Below are 13,826 nucleotides of genomic sequence, written 5' to 3'. Positions count from 1 at the left end.
TGTTCTTCGTTGCTTTTAATTGGAGGCCATATTTAAGTAAGGGGTTTTTGTCACTGTGTTTGTGGGTAGTTATTCCGTGTTGCCTTACAGGACTGTCTTCGTTGGTGTTTGTTATTTTGTTCAGTGTTCAAGTTTCCGTCTCAATAAAAGAAGATGAGTATACACATTCCCGCTGCATTTTGGTCTAATCCATACGACGAACGTAACATGCAGTAGTCTAGTGTGTTATGCCGGAATAATGAGAAGCGAACCTGGGGAGCTTTGTGTTCACACTGCCTTAAAAAAGTGAACCGGATAGCAGGATTCAAGAGAACCGAACTCAGACCACCTTTCGAGATGGTTTCATTTCGAGGTTTGCTTCAGGGGCGCTTTTGAGGGGTCTGATTTCTTTGGAGTGTTCACACTGCAAAAACAAATTCTGCAAAAATTGTCTCAAAGGGACCAAGTGTGAAAACACCCGAAGAGATTGGATGTTAACCTCCATAATTCCTGGATATTATCTATGAGGACACACTCATGTGAAGAGGCTATTCTCTTCTGATGAGAAATGAATGGTAGGCTATGTCTGCATCCCAAATGGCACCATATTCCCTAAATAGTCCACTACTTTCAAGCATGGGCCATAGGGCTCTAGTCAAAAGTAGTGCATTATGTAGGGAATATGGTGCCATTTGGGATGAAGAATATATGTTGCCTATATGAATGTAGGGCATATACTGTAGGTTCTATCCTTGACAACCAAAGAAACAGGTACAATGGAAGGTTATTTCACTGGAGAATTGGATTTTAGTGGGATTACAAGTAATAATGCAGGTAACAATATAGTAATGAAATAATGCCACTATAGGATAGCACAATATGCTCAATCATCCTGAACTAAGCACTACACACTGTGTGTGTCAGTGACTTAAGAGTGCAGATCTGGCATTATCATGTGGGTCCAAGGTTCAGGCTGAAGACAGTGTGGGCAGCCTGCTGACTGGCTGGTTTGCTGGCTGGTAAGCTCTTAATTAAAGTGACCACACAGATGTCCCATCTGCCACTGCGACCACCGCCACACATTACTGGCTCCCATGTAAACATGATAATCCAATGAGAGGCCAGGTACACACACGCAAATCACACACACGCAGAGATACACGCAAATCACACACACACACACACACACACAGGGACACATGCACACACATGCAATCATGCATATATGCACACACATGTACGCAATAAACACACAAGCACAGACACACACATGCACACACACCCGAACCCACCGACGCAGCCAGACACTCCACATACAAAAACAAACATTATGAATTCAACAAGCCACTGAGTCTCTCTAAAGCCTTTTAGCTCCTCTGTGTCTGTCACTGCAGGGAAACCTCCTTTAATAGGCACTGAAAGGCACAGAAACAAGAGCAATATAATGACAAAAAAACACATTTCTAGCAATCCTTGTTGAAATTACTGCCATCCACCACTACTGACAATGGGCAATACGGGGAGAATTACACCAGCAATGCCAAGCAGTTCATCTCCTATAGCATGTGGTGGGAAGGTCTCTTTTCGCTGAGCATTATAAGGACATAATGGAATCCCTGTCGACATTGTTCTTCCACAGTCTAGGGGCCGAGGAGGCATGCAGTCATCCACAGGAGTCACAGCCAATAAGAACAATCCGTCTGGAGAGAGGAAACCGCCCGGCGACGGAAGCATCTGTCACAAAGGGACTAGAGCAGGACCCAATCACAGATAAGCCTAATATATTTTTCCCCTGCACACATACATGCACACCCAGTCTAGCCCGCCTCACTTATTCGGACTATGGCGCATCGGGCATCATTATGCTAACACTATCAGCTGATTCATTGGTCCGCGCCAGTGATAGCCCAGAATATAAACAGATCTGAGATCAGCCTGGAGTCTGAATGATGTGACAGAACACATAATAAGGCTATGGCTGGTTGAGTCAGACACTGATTGGGGATCAGACTGATGGCAGACATAAACGAGGCAGTCACAGAGGCAGTCAGGGAAAGGCGATATGAATAGGGACAAAGACTGAAGACAGGCACTTATGTAAACATAATACGATGTCGCCCCTGCTCACTGACTTTTATTAGATCTCTGTGTTGAATGATCTGTTCCTGACTCCTCAGGCATTATTTCATATGGGGGGGGGGCAGCTAGCTACTATACAGATACACAATAGCATGTCTGAGCTGACTGTGTTCTCTGTGCTGACTGCAAAATCGAATCCATACTGTACGCCCACATGGATAAAGGAATTCCGCGACAGAATGAATATGTTGATGGATACGCATATAGATATACGGTGACAGGATGCCACAGCCAAGGCTGGACATGATACAGAGTTGTGGGGCATGGGTATGTTAAGCTCGCGGGCTGGAATGACAATGGCCCATGCTGATGGTTTAACCACTACTAGTCCATTAAGTTTGACACCGTATAGAATCATAGGGATATAAGTTATTTAACGTTTAATTGATGTGCATTGCAGTGTGTTAGCCATCAAAGCTGTGGTGAATGCGGTTGAGTGAAGCGGATGAGTTGCCATAATAGCCACTACACTGGAACACATCTGACATTCCTTGGAGGCATGGGTCCGAATCCCACTTCTGACACCATCATTGCGATTTGGGGGATGCTTAAACTCCAATCGCCTTGACCAAGGGCAGCGACAGTAAACACTGGCCCTTGGTGTTTGCGGTCTTAAGAACGTCAGATTTCTTACAATACTAATACAAAACTTAGAGAAGAAACACTAATACCATTGTTGGACTTGTACCATAGCTGGACTAACCCCATAGTTAAACACTACATGACAACTATGACGACCCACCACGTTTAGAGGTCATTCTGAGCAACTAACTCCAGACAACTAACTCCAATACAATGTCAGACTATTTTAATATGACAGATTTTCTCACCCAATTTAAAATGGGAAGATAAGCGCTCATTATGAAAATCCACGGGTTATTCTCGTAAGGCAGTGCATTGAATGACTATCTCCTAATTATGACATCAGTTCTGAGCTGAGTGGTGCTGGTTGGTGAATTATTTTACATACTGTCACACCTCAATGAGCCTGTAGTAGGATGGAAATGATCATATAGTAAGGGGGAAATGGACTCTCGAAGCAGTTGTCATTCTTCACGGTCAGAGAACTGACAAAGACTTCATCCTTCCTTCATTTTAAATGTTGGAGAGATACATATGTGTCTTTCAATACAGTCAAGGTTGACTGATGAAGTGACACACCAAGAGATAGGTCTATACTCTCCAATGAAGAGGAGAAAGAAAAGAGGAAAGAAGGTTTGCAATAAAGATTTCTCAACACAAAAGATTTAAAAACAGACATGGCTAATGAACCAAAGACCGAGTCATTTTTTGGGGTGTCAATTAAAATTGGCTCCTAGTTTGAAACCTGTGGCAAAGTCTGTGGCATTAAAATCTTTGGCATTATGTCAATGGGTACGGCAGTGCAATCTGATGGTAGCATACACAGAATGTATCTAGGTCTATATAGGTTGTGTCTGACCTGTGTCATGCTACAGTGGTACAGTAAGCTGGTGGTGCCTACTGGTCTGTTGTCATGGAAACGTTGCCATGGCGCGCATGTCTGTGCCTGTGTCAATGTGTGTGTGTCAGTGTGTATGTATATATGTGTGCGTACGTGCGTGCGTGCGTGCGTAGGGGCTGCGTGTTACCTGGAGAAGTGCTGCTGTAGCGAAACCATCTGCGCTCGGCCCAGCTCTGACTCGTCCGTCACCTCCCGAAGCCGCTTCTCACTGTACAATCGCAGGCGTCGCTCTTCCTCTAGCACGTGAATCAGCTTTTGTCGCTGTGGGAAAAAGGACAGAGTCAGGTTGGCTGCTGGTTGTCAACAAAACAGCTAAATGTAACAGGTGTTGTTACTAGTCAACACAGGTAGAGAGATAGAAAAGCTACCTGCAACATAGACCAAAGTCTGTGACTATATATATGTCACAAATATCTATTTCATAATATATATTTCATAATATCTGCGTCATAACATCTATATAACATCTACAGTTAAAGTCAGAAGTTTACATACACTTTGTTTTTCAACCACTACAAACATTTCTTGTTAACGAACTATAGTTTTGGCAAGTCGGTTAGGACATCTACTTTGTGCATGACACAAGTCATTTTTCCAACAATTGTTTACAGACAGATTATTTCACTTATAATTCACTGTATCACAATTCCAGTGGGTCAGAAGTTTACATACACTAAGTTGACTGTGCCATTAAACAGCTTGGAAAATTCCAGAAAATTATGTCATGGCTTTAGAAGCTTCTGATAGGCTAATTGACATCATTTGAGTCAATTGGTGGTGTACCTGTGGATGTATTTCAAGGCCTACCTTCAATCTCAGTGCCTCTTTGCTTGACATCATGGGAAAATCAAAAGAAACCAGCCAAGACCTCAGAAAAAAACATTGTAGACCTCCACAAGTCTGGTTCATCCTTGGGAACAATTTCCAAACGCCTGAAGGTACCATGTTCATCTGTACAAACATAAGTACGCAAGTATAACACCATGGGACCACGCAGCCTTCATACCGCTCAGGAAGAAGATGCTTTCTGTCTCCAAGAGATGAACGTACTTTGGTGCAAAAAGTGCAAATCAATCCCAGAACAACATCAAAGGACCTTGTGAAGATGCTGGAGGAAACAGGTGCAAAAGTATCTGTATCCACAGTAAAACGAGTCCTATAACGATATAACCTGAAAGGCCGCTCAGCAAGGAAGAAGCCACTGCCCCAAAACCGCCATAAAAAAGCCAGACTACGGTTTGCAACTGCACATGAGGACAAAGATCGTACTTTTTGGAGAAATGTCCTCTGGTCTGATGAAACAAAAATAGAACTGTTTGGCCATAATGACCATCGTTATATTTGAAGGAAAAAGTGGGAGGCTTGCAAGCCGAAGAACACCATCCCAACCGTGAAGCACGGGGGTGGCAGCATCATGTTGTGGTGGTGCTTTGCTGCAGGAGGGACTGGTGCACTTCACAAAATAGATGGCATCATGAGGAAGGAAAATGATGTGGATATATTGAAGCAACATCTCAAGACATCAGTCAGGAAGTTAAAGCTTGGTCGCAAATGGATCTTCCAAATGGACAATGACCCCAAGTATAATTCCCTGACCTCAATCCTATAGAAAATTTGTGGACAGAACTGAAAAAGAGTGTGCAAGCAAGGAGGCCTACAAACTTGACTCAGTTACACCAGCTCTGTCAGGAGGAATGGGCCAAAATTCACCAAATGGGAAGCTTGTGGAAGGCTACCCGAAACGTTTAAACCAAGTTAAACAATTTAAAGGCAATGCTACCAAATACTAATTGAGTGTATGTAAACCTCTGACTCACTGGGAATGTGATGAATGAATTAAAAGCTGAAATAAATCATTCTCTCTACTATTATTCTGACATTTCACATTCTTAAAATAAAGTGATGATCCTAACTGACCTAAGACAGGGAATTTTTACTAGGATTAAACGTCAGGAATTGTGAAAAACTGAGTTTAAATGTATTTGGCTAAGGTGTATGTAAACCTCCGACTTCAACTGTATATTAAGACATCCATATATATAGTCAACTTCCCATGGCCTTGTAGTCCATGTTGACGCATCCACTACAATGTTCACTGTGAATGACACATATGATGGAATGTACATTACACCCTCTAGTGTAAGACAGCCATAGTCAGCTACCCTACATGCTGTGTAGGAGGCAGTTAGCGGTTGGGCCAGTATCTGAAAAGTTGCTGGTTTGAATCCCCGAGCCAATAAGGTGGAAAGAATCTGCCATTCTGCCCTTGAGCAAGGCAGTTAACCCCGAACAACAACTGCTCCGGGCGCCGTTGACGTCGAGTCAGGGGGGTTGGGTTAAATGCAGAAGACACATTTCGGTTGAATGCATTTAGCTGTGCAACTGACCAGGTATCCCCTTTTCCTTCCTTCCATTCGAGGCATCCCCTATAACTATAGCCTTCACTGGGAATGAGATATCATGGAATGTCCATAAAACATCGGTATCTGCATTTATTCGAGGCACGATTTTCCTTTGCTATAATCATAGCCCCTAATATTGTACTGTATGTTTTAGTATTCGAGTGAAGAGGAAATTCAGCCACTCTTGGCGGACATGAGGAGGATATGTCCAATTTCCTCTTCAGTTTTCTCCTCAATTCATGCACATTAGTTGGAGAGCGAGGTAGGGGAAGTGTTCGTTTCACTTTGTACCATTATTGTGTTCAACACAGTGTCACGGCCTATGTTTTTTTTTTAACCAGAAGTAAACAACCTTATATTTTGGCAATAAGCTTATTACACCCTAGACAGAGGGATGGTTGAGTGGTTAAACCTACTGTACGGCTGAGAGGCTTACCCAGCATGTAGTGATAAATAGTTACATCTGTCACTTACTTTAACTAGGTGGATTTTCCCATATGGAGACAGAGTATAGTTAAGTGCACTAACTTTCTCCATATCATGTCTTCAGTGTTAAAGTATCTTCAAGTGAAATCCCCACACTCAACTAGCTTGTGGAAGTTTAGATGTAAAGCCGGCAGTGTTTGCCCCACAAAACTTTACCACAGAACCCCGACAGTATCTTTGACTTGAAACTTCTTCCTTGACATGGTCGGACAGGAAGGCAGGCAGGCCGCATAGCCTTTGAAGTGTAGAATCTGAACCGAGGACAGTTTCTTCTTTGGAGTAACTTCTGAGGCTTCAGGACATAGTGCATGTTCCAATTAGGGTCATAGAAAAAAATTGGATGTTCAGAAGCTTTTTTGCTTTTAGAGACTCTGTAGAAAAAGTTGATCATCTTTCAGCAGTGAGCCTGCAGTGGAGTCTTTAAAAACCATGTTTAGTAAAGACAAATCTAGCATTAGTGAAGTTGTTTTCCACTGTGATTCTGGCAGCAGGGTTTAAGCTTTAACTTACACTGAGAGTACAAAACATTAAGGACACCTGCTCTTTCCATGACATAGATTGACCAGGAGAATCCAGGTGAAAGCTATGATCCCTTATTGATGTCACTTGTTAAATCCACTTCAAAAAGGTGTAGAGGAAGGAGAGAAGACAGGTTAAAGAAGGATTTTTAAGCCTTGATACAATTGAGACATGGATTGTGTATCAGGGTTAGGCCAGAAGATTAATTTATTACCACAGCTGCAATATGATTGTGAGTTTGCTCAACAAAATCCTATTGCAGCTGGTTGCCTTACAATTGTACATTTGAATCAACAGCTTATTATTACAGTGCAGAGTGCTGCATTACACTGGGTATTACACTGGGTATCCATTTTGTGCCATGGCAACCGGGATGGCTTTAGGAGCTCTAATTAAAAACATGATATCGTTCTCCTGCACTGTAGAATTACAAATGCACTGCTAAAATAGATGTTATGAAATACAGTTGAAGTCGGAAGTTTACATACACCCTAGCAAAATAGATTTAAAGTCAGTTTTTCACAATTCCTGACATTTAATCAGAGTAAAAAAATCCCTGTCTTAGGTCAGTTAGGATCACCACATTTTTTTCCTGAGGTCTTGGCTGATTTCTTTTGATTTTTCCACGATGTCAAGCAAAGTGTGAAGGTAGGCCTTGAAATACATCTTCTGGAATTTTCTTCTGGAATTTTCCAAGCTGTTTAAAGGCATAGTCAACTTAGTGTATGCAAACTTCTGACCCACTGGAATTGTGGTAAAAATTACTTGTGTCATGCACAAAGTAGATGTCCTAACCTACTTGCCAAAACTATAGTTTGTTAACAAGATATTTGTGGAGTGGTTGAAAAACGAGTTTTAATGACTCCAACCTAAGTGTATGTAAACTTCTGACTTTAACTGTATATTACTATATGGATGTCTTACTACAGTGGCAAGAAAAAGTATAAATTGGTGATTAAATTTGATCTGATCTTCATCTAAGACAACAATAGACAAACACAGTGTGTTTAAACTAATAACTCACGAATTTAGTATTTTTCTTTTCTATATTGAATACATCATTTAAACATTCACTGTGTAGGTTGGGAAAAGTATGTGAACCCGTAGGCTAATGTTCTCCTCCAAAAGCTAATTGGAGTCAGGAGTCAGCTAACCTGGAGTCCAATCAATGAGACGAGATTGGAGATAGAGCTGCCTTGCCCTATAGAAAACACTCACAAAATGTAAGTTTGCTATTCACAAGAAGCATTGCCTGATGTGAACCATGCCTAAAAAAAAAGAGATCTCAGAAGACCTAAGATTAAGAATTGTTGACTTGCATAAAGCTGGAAAGGGTTACAAAAGTATCTCTAAAAGCCTTGATGTGCATCAGTCCACAGTAAGACAAATTGTCTATAAATTGAGAAAGTTCAGCACTGTTGCTACTCTCCCTAGGAGTGGCCATCCTGCAAAGATGACTGTATGGACACAGCATGTTCAATGAGGTTAAGAAGAATCATAGAGTATCAGCTAAAGATTTACAGTAATCTCTGGAACATGCTACCATCTCTGACAAGTCTACGATACGTAAAACACTAAGCAAGAATGGGGTTCATGGGAGGACACCACAGAAGAAGCCACTGCTGTCCAAAAAAACCATTGCTGCACATCTGAAGTATGCAAAAGTGCACCTGGATGTTCCAAAATATTCTGTGGACAGATCAAACTACAGTTGAGTTGTTTGGAAGGAACACACAACCCTATGTGTGGAGAAAAAAAAGGCACAGCACACCAACATCAAAACCTCATCCCAACTGTAAAGTATGGTGGAGGGAGCATCATGGTTTGGGACTGCTTTGCTGCCTCAGGGCCTGGACAGCTTGCTATCATCAACGGAAAAATGAATTCCCAAGTTTATCAAGATATTTTGGAGGAGAATGTTAGGCAATTTGTCTGCCGATTGAAGCACAACAGAAGTTGGGTGATGTAACAGGACAACGACCCAAAACACAGAAGTAAATCAACAACAGAATGGCTTCAACAGAAGAAAATACGCCTTCTGGAATGGCCCAGTCAGAGTCATGACCTCAACCCGATTGAGATGCTGTGGCATGACCTCAAGAAAGAAGTTCACAACAGACATCCCAATTGCCACTGTATGCATCTCACTATATGGACGTCTCCCTATATGGACATCTTATAAAAGCACAAGTTCCATCTCCTGACTACCTTCTGTTCCCTGTACTGTTGTCCTGAACGGGGTCAGTTAGAGACTGCATCTGGATAGAAACACTAAAAGGTGCTTAATAATAAATACATTGGTCGGCCATTTATATATAGTGCTGAGTCACTGTAATTGAGTGAATAACCTTGTCCAAACTAGTTCAACATTCCATGTGGCATAGAGGCCTTTCCTTCACCTCTATTAAAAAATATATAGGTATAAAATATTTACCTTCGTGGCGATTACATATAAAACATGAGTTCATTTGAAAAAGCAAAAATGAACAAAGCTTTTTAATCTTCATTATGTTATTTCTGATATATGCAATACTACCAATATCTTGTTCATTAGGTTGTCCATTGCATGGTAACCAAGATGGAATTGAAAGCAGACAATTTCACAAGACAAGTACTGCAGGGCCATCTAGTGGCTATTATACAACACTCGCGCTCAAGCAGCGTGCAGGAGAGGAACTAACCAAGGAGTCTACTGTAACACAAACGAGGCTCCTTACCACATGAATGACACATTTCAAACCTCCATATATACTACGGAGGCCTTAATATAGCAAATCTGTATTACTCTCAAATCAAACTGCCTATATAACTGTACATCAAATCAACCCCTATACCCTACCCCTAGACACTACTAATGGTTAGTGTGAATACCAAATCAACCCCTATACCCTACCCCTAGACACTACTAATGGTTAGTGTGAATACCAAATCAACCCCTATACCCTACCCCTAGACACTACTAATGGTTAGTGTGAATACCAAATCAACCCCTATACCCTACCCATAGTTACTATTACCCTACTCCCAGACATTACATTTGAAACCCTACTTCTTCAAAGAGTATCTTAAATAATCCCACAGCACCCTTCCTCGTACCAACTCTTCCCCTTCCCCCCAAAAGTGCCTAACACTCGCACTTGACCCCCCCCCCACTAGCACTGACTTTGCTGATAGCTACATTATTGAGGAAACATGTACTTACGATGACTGAGATATGCGGTTGTCTTAAGATGATTGCACTAACTGTAAGTTGCTCTGAATAAGTGTCTTCTAAATGACAACAATTTAAAAAAATGTCATCTCTAAAAGAGAAAGACAAAGTAACACTGAATGAAAAAGGTGCCCCACACTACTGCAACACCACACCAGGACAGTTTACAGACAAAAAAATATATATAATAAATTAAATACAAAACAATGACAAAACCGTTTTTTCCCAAGGGGGGAAACCTCTTGGCTCCTTTAGTTGTGAGCCCAGTGTGTTAGAGTTGAAGCCGTCAAATAAATAACCATGTTTCACTCTAACTCTGTGACTTGGCCCAAGACTTTAATTCGCTGAAGCAGTTGAGCATTAAACCCTATTCACAACTAAAACCAGCCCAAGCTCTTCAACACGACCGTAAATCCAGGGATACTATGTGGAGCGGCTTTTACGCACCAGGGAACCTCTCCATCGCACGTAATGGCTGCCGTAAATAACACGCCACTACAGGAACATAAACCCACTATCACAGGGCTGGTGCCAAGTTAGAGCTGGACCAAACCCAAACGAGTTCCTTTACCATGACTAGTTAGACCGGAGTTGAACAACTGAACATGAGTTGAAGTAATAACTTTAGAAAGTTTAGTGACCTTTTTGGAAACTAGACCTTTTCTTTTCCAGAAGAGATGGGTTTTCTATCATAAAATGAGCCAACTCTAACATAAACAGGTTTAAACACAGGCACAGTGCAAAAAACAAAAACATCTAATCAGAAAATTAAAGGTAAATTGCAGTATTTTGATTTAATATTTAAGGGATTCAAGGAGTTACAAACAATTGACAAAACATATTGTACTGGACATATTGCAACTTAAATTACTTGACATAAAAAATGTGTCGACCGATTGTTCAAATACCCACACAAATTGCCTAAAGATGCTTACTGTCTGTTAAAATCACCTCTATATGCAAAGGTCCAATTTGCCTCAAACATAACTGCAAATGACACTTCAGTGATTTGGCCTGGGTTCCTACAATTGTCCATTGTCCCTGCCTTTTGTTAACCACATCTACTTAAAAACACCCCAGGCAGAACAACCATGCAATAAAAAAAAAAAATGTCTCAACCCCAAATGGCACCCTATTCCTTACATACTACTCGATAATCTCCCTAAGGGCCGTGGTCAAAAGTAGTGCACTACATAGGGAATAGGGTGCCATTTGGAACGCGTCCCATACGTCTGCATACTAAGCCTTGCCAAGAGCTTCAACAACAACACACTTAGAACAGCATACATTATATTAAAAGCAGTCTTCTGCTTTTGTTCAATGTATAATTTCTGCCACTTAACAAGGCCCAGATCCGTTAAATCCAACTTTAAGATATCTTTACGTTGCCAGAAAATCCTAGCGAGACATTACACTATTTCACAGCTGAAGTATTTACTGTCCACAGACTTTATATGCGTATGGCAATTGGCCTTGCCCAGTGATACCAAGCCTAATAATTGAAAGCATACTCTAACGTGCTAAAACCAACCACTAACATTAAACTGCAGCTAGACTAGACTACATTCAGTCTTTTCAACAAGAGGATCAACTCGATGTGAGAAAAACTGTTCAGGCAATCAGTAGAAACATTAGCATAATCATTCTTTCTAAAGCAACATTTACTTTGATGTCTCAAGTGACAAAAAAAAGGATTATACCTCTGATTATGATTAGTTTACTACCATGCAAGTTGTCTGCACGGATGTTCTTCCCTCTCTGTCCAGTAGATGGCCTTCTCTTCCTAAGAAAACACATCTGTCAAGGCCCATATTCACAAAGTGTCTCAGAGTAGGAGTGCTGATCTAGGATCAAGTCGGTTACTTTTGTCACATGTAATGTCTCCTCCTTTACCCTTATCAGTCATATAATCTGTCAGATGAGATGCTTTATGGTTCTGCTGACTCCTCAAGGTTTGGAGAGTGGCTCTGCCTAGGGATTGTAGCTGGGTGTTCAGGATTAACTTTGAACTCAATGGGATTATCATGCTATTACCTGGAAAGGTATGGTGGGGAAATAAGCAAGGCCAGTGATTTCATCCAAATATTACTACAGTATTGTTCGGTGAAGAGTGAAAACATTGGACTACCTAGTCAGCTGCACAACTGAATACATTCAACCGAAATGTGTCTTCCGCATTTAACCCAACCCTTGTGAAACGAGGCACGGGATATGGAGCCTGGTGTATGCATACGATCCATCCTTATCAACATATATACTTATGGTATAAACATAGAATCATTACTTCAGATCATGTCTCTGTCATAATATACAGCATATGGAACTGGGCTTGATTGCCCCATGCTATAGTAACCCAGTTGCACTAGACACAGTCCTAGCATGGCTGTGTAATTCTACAACATTGTGTTGTCATTTATTCATAAGGGACAGACAGACAGGGTTCTCAGTAGTGAATTACTAGACCTTCCGTAACCCCCTGATACCCCTCCATGATCCGGAGGAGATTTTAAATTAATTAGAGACGACTGCGTCTCTCAAGGCCACGTTGTGCACCAGCTGCAGTCTGTGCAATGTTATCAGTGAATGTGTGTGTGTAGGGGTGATGGGGTGGGGAGAGAGAGGGTGTGTGTGTGTGTGTGTGTGTGTGTGTGTGTGTGTGTAGGGGTGATGGGGTGGGGAGAGAGAGGGTGTGTGTGTGTGTGTGTGTGTGTGTGTGTGTGTGTGTGTGTGTGTGTGTGTGTGTGTGTGTGTGTGTGTGTGTGTGTGTGTGTGTGCCCCTCTCACTCAATAATCTCTTCATTACACAGTGCACGTCAGTATGAGGCTGGGAGGCTCTCGCTGAATCAAAGGTCTGGAGGATATCTCCTTGGCCCAGTACTGCAACACAAACATCAGGGACACAAAGCACCATGCAGGTTCCTCCTCCTTCATCAATAATACATGTTGTTTACTGTCTGCCTGTCTGCCTGCCAGGCTGGCAGTATATTGACCAGCCTGGATTCTGCTGGAAGAAGTGTCACAAGGGGATTTGTCTGACAGGCAAACTGTAGGCTAAAGAATGTGTGTTCGCTACAATACAGAATACAGGTACTTACCTTCTATTATTATGACAACAACAACAACAGAATGCTTTAAAAAGTAGCATATCATGTAGCATGTCATGTAGTATGTCATGTAGAATTTAATGTAGCATGTCATGTAGCATGTCATGTAGAATTTAATGTAGCAAGTCATGTAGCATGTCATGTAGCATGTCATGTAGCATGTAATGTAGCATGTCATGTAGACTTTAATGTAGCATGTCATGTAGAATGTCATGTAGCATGTCATGTAGACTTTAATGTAGCATGTCATGTAGAATTTAATGTAGCAAGTCATGTAGCATGTCATGTAGCATGTCATGTAGCATGTAATGTAGCATGTCATGTAGACTTTAATGTAGCATGTCATGTAGAATGTCATGTAGCATGTCATGTAGAATTTAATGTAGCATGTCATGTAGCATGTCATGTAGCATGTCATGTAGAATGTCATGTAGCATGTCATGTAGAATGTCATGTAGAATGTCATGTAGCATGTCATGTAGCATGTCATGTAGCATGTCATG

General features: G+C 41.5%; 1 protein-coding gene across 9 annotated transcripts in view; it reads right to left on the bottom strand.

Annotated features, from left to right (window-relative positions):
* The window catches only part of LOC106575258 (nck-associated protein 5), a 160,628-nt gene that overhangs the window by 70,881 nt on the left and 75,921 nt on the right, over positions 1-13,826 (bottom strand). For all 9 annotated transcript variants that reach the window (XR_006759981.1, XM_014151655.2, XM_014151657.2 and 6 more), the window contains one exon: positions 3,729-3,862. Coding sequence is in view for 8 of the 9 variants with exons in the window: in XM_014151655.2 (XP_014007130.2) it covers positions 3,729-3,862 (134 nt within the window). In the remaining variant the exon portion in view is untranslated. The remainder of the gene's footprint in view (positions 1-3,728; positions 3,863-13,826) is intronic.

This window comes from Salmo salar, chromosome ssa17 (assembly GCF_905237065.1).
Source record: "Salmo salar chromosome ssa17, Ssal_v3.1, whole genome shotgun sequence".
NCBI lineage: Eukaryota > Metazoa > Chordata > Actinopteri > Salmoniformes > Salmonidae > Salmo > Salmo salar.
The sequence above is the reverse complement of the archived record's forward strand: the minus strand, read 5'-3'. Positions and strand labels throughout refer to the sequence as shown.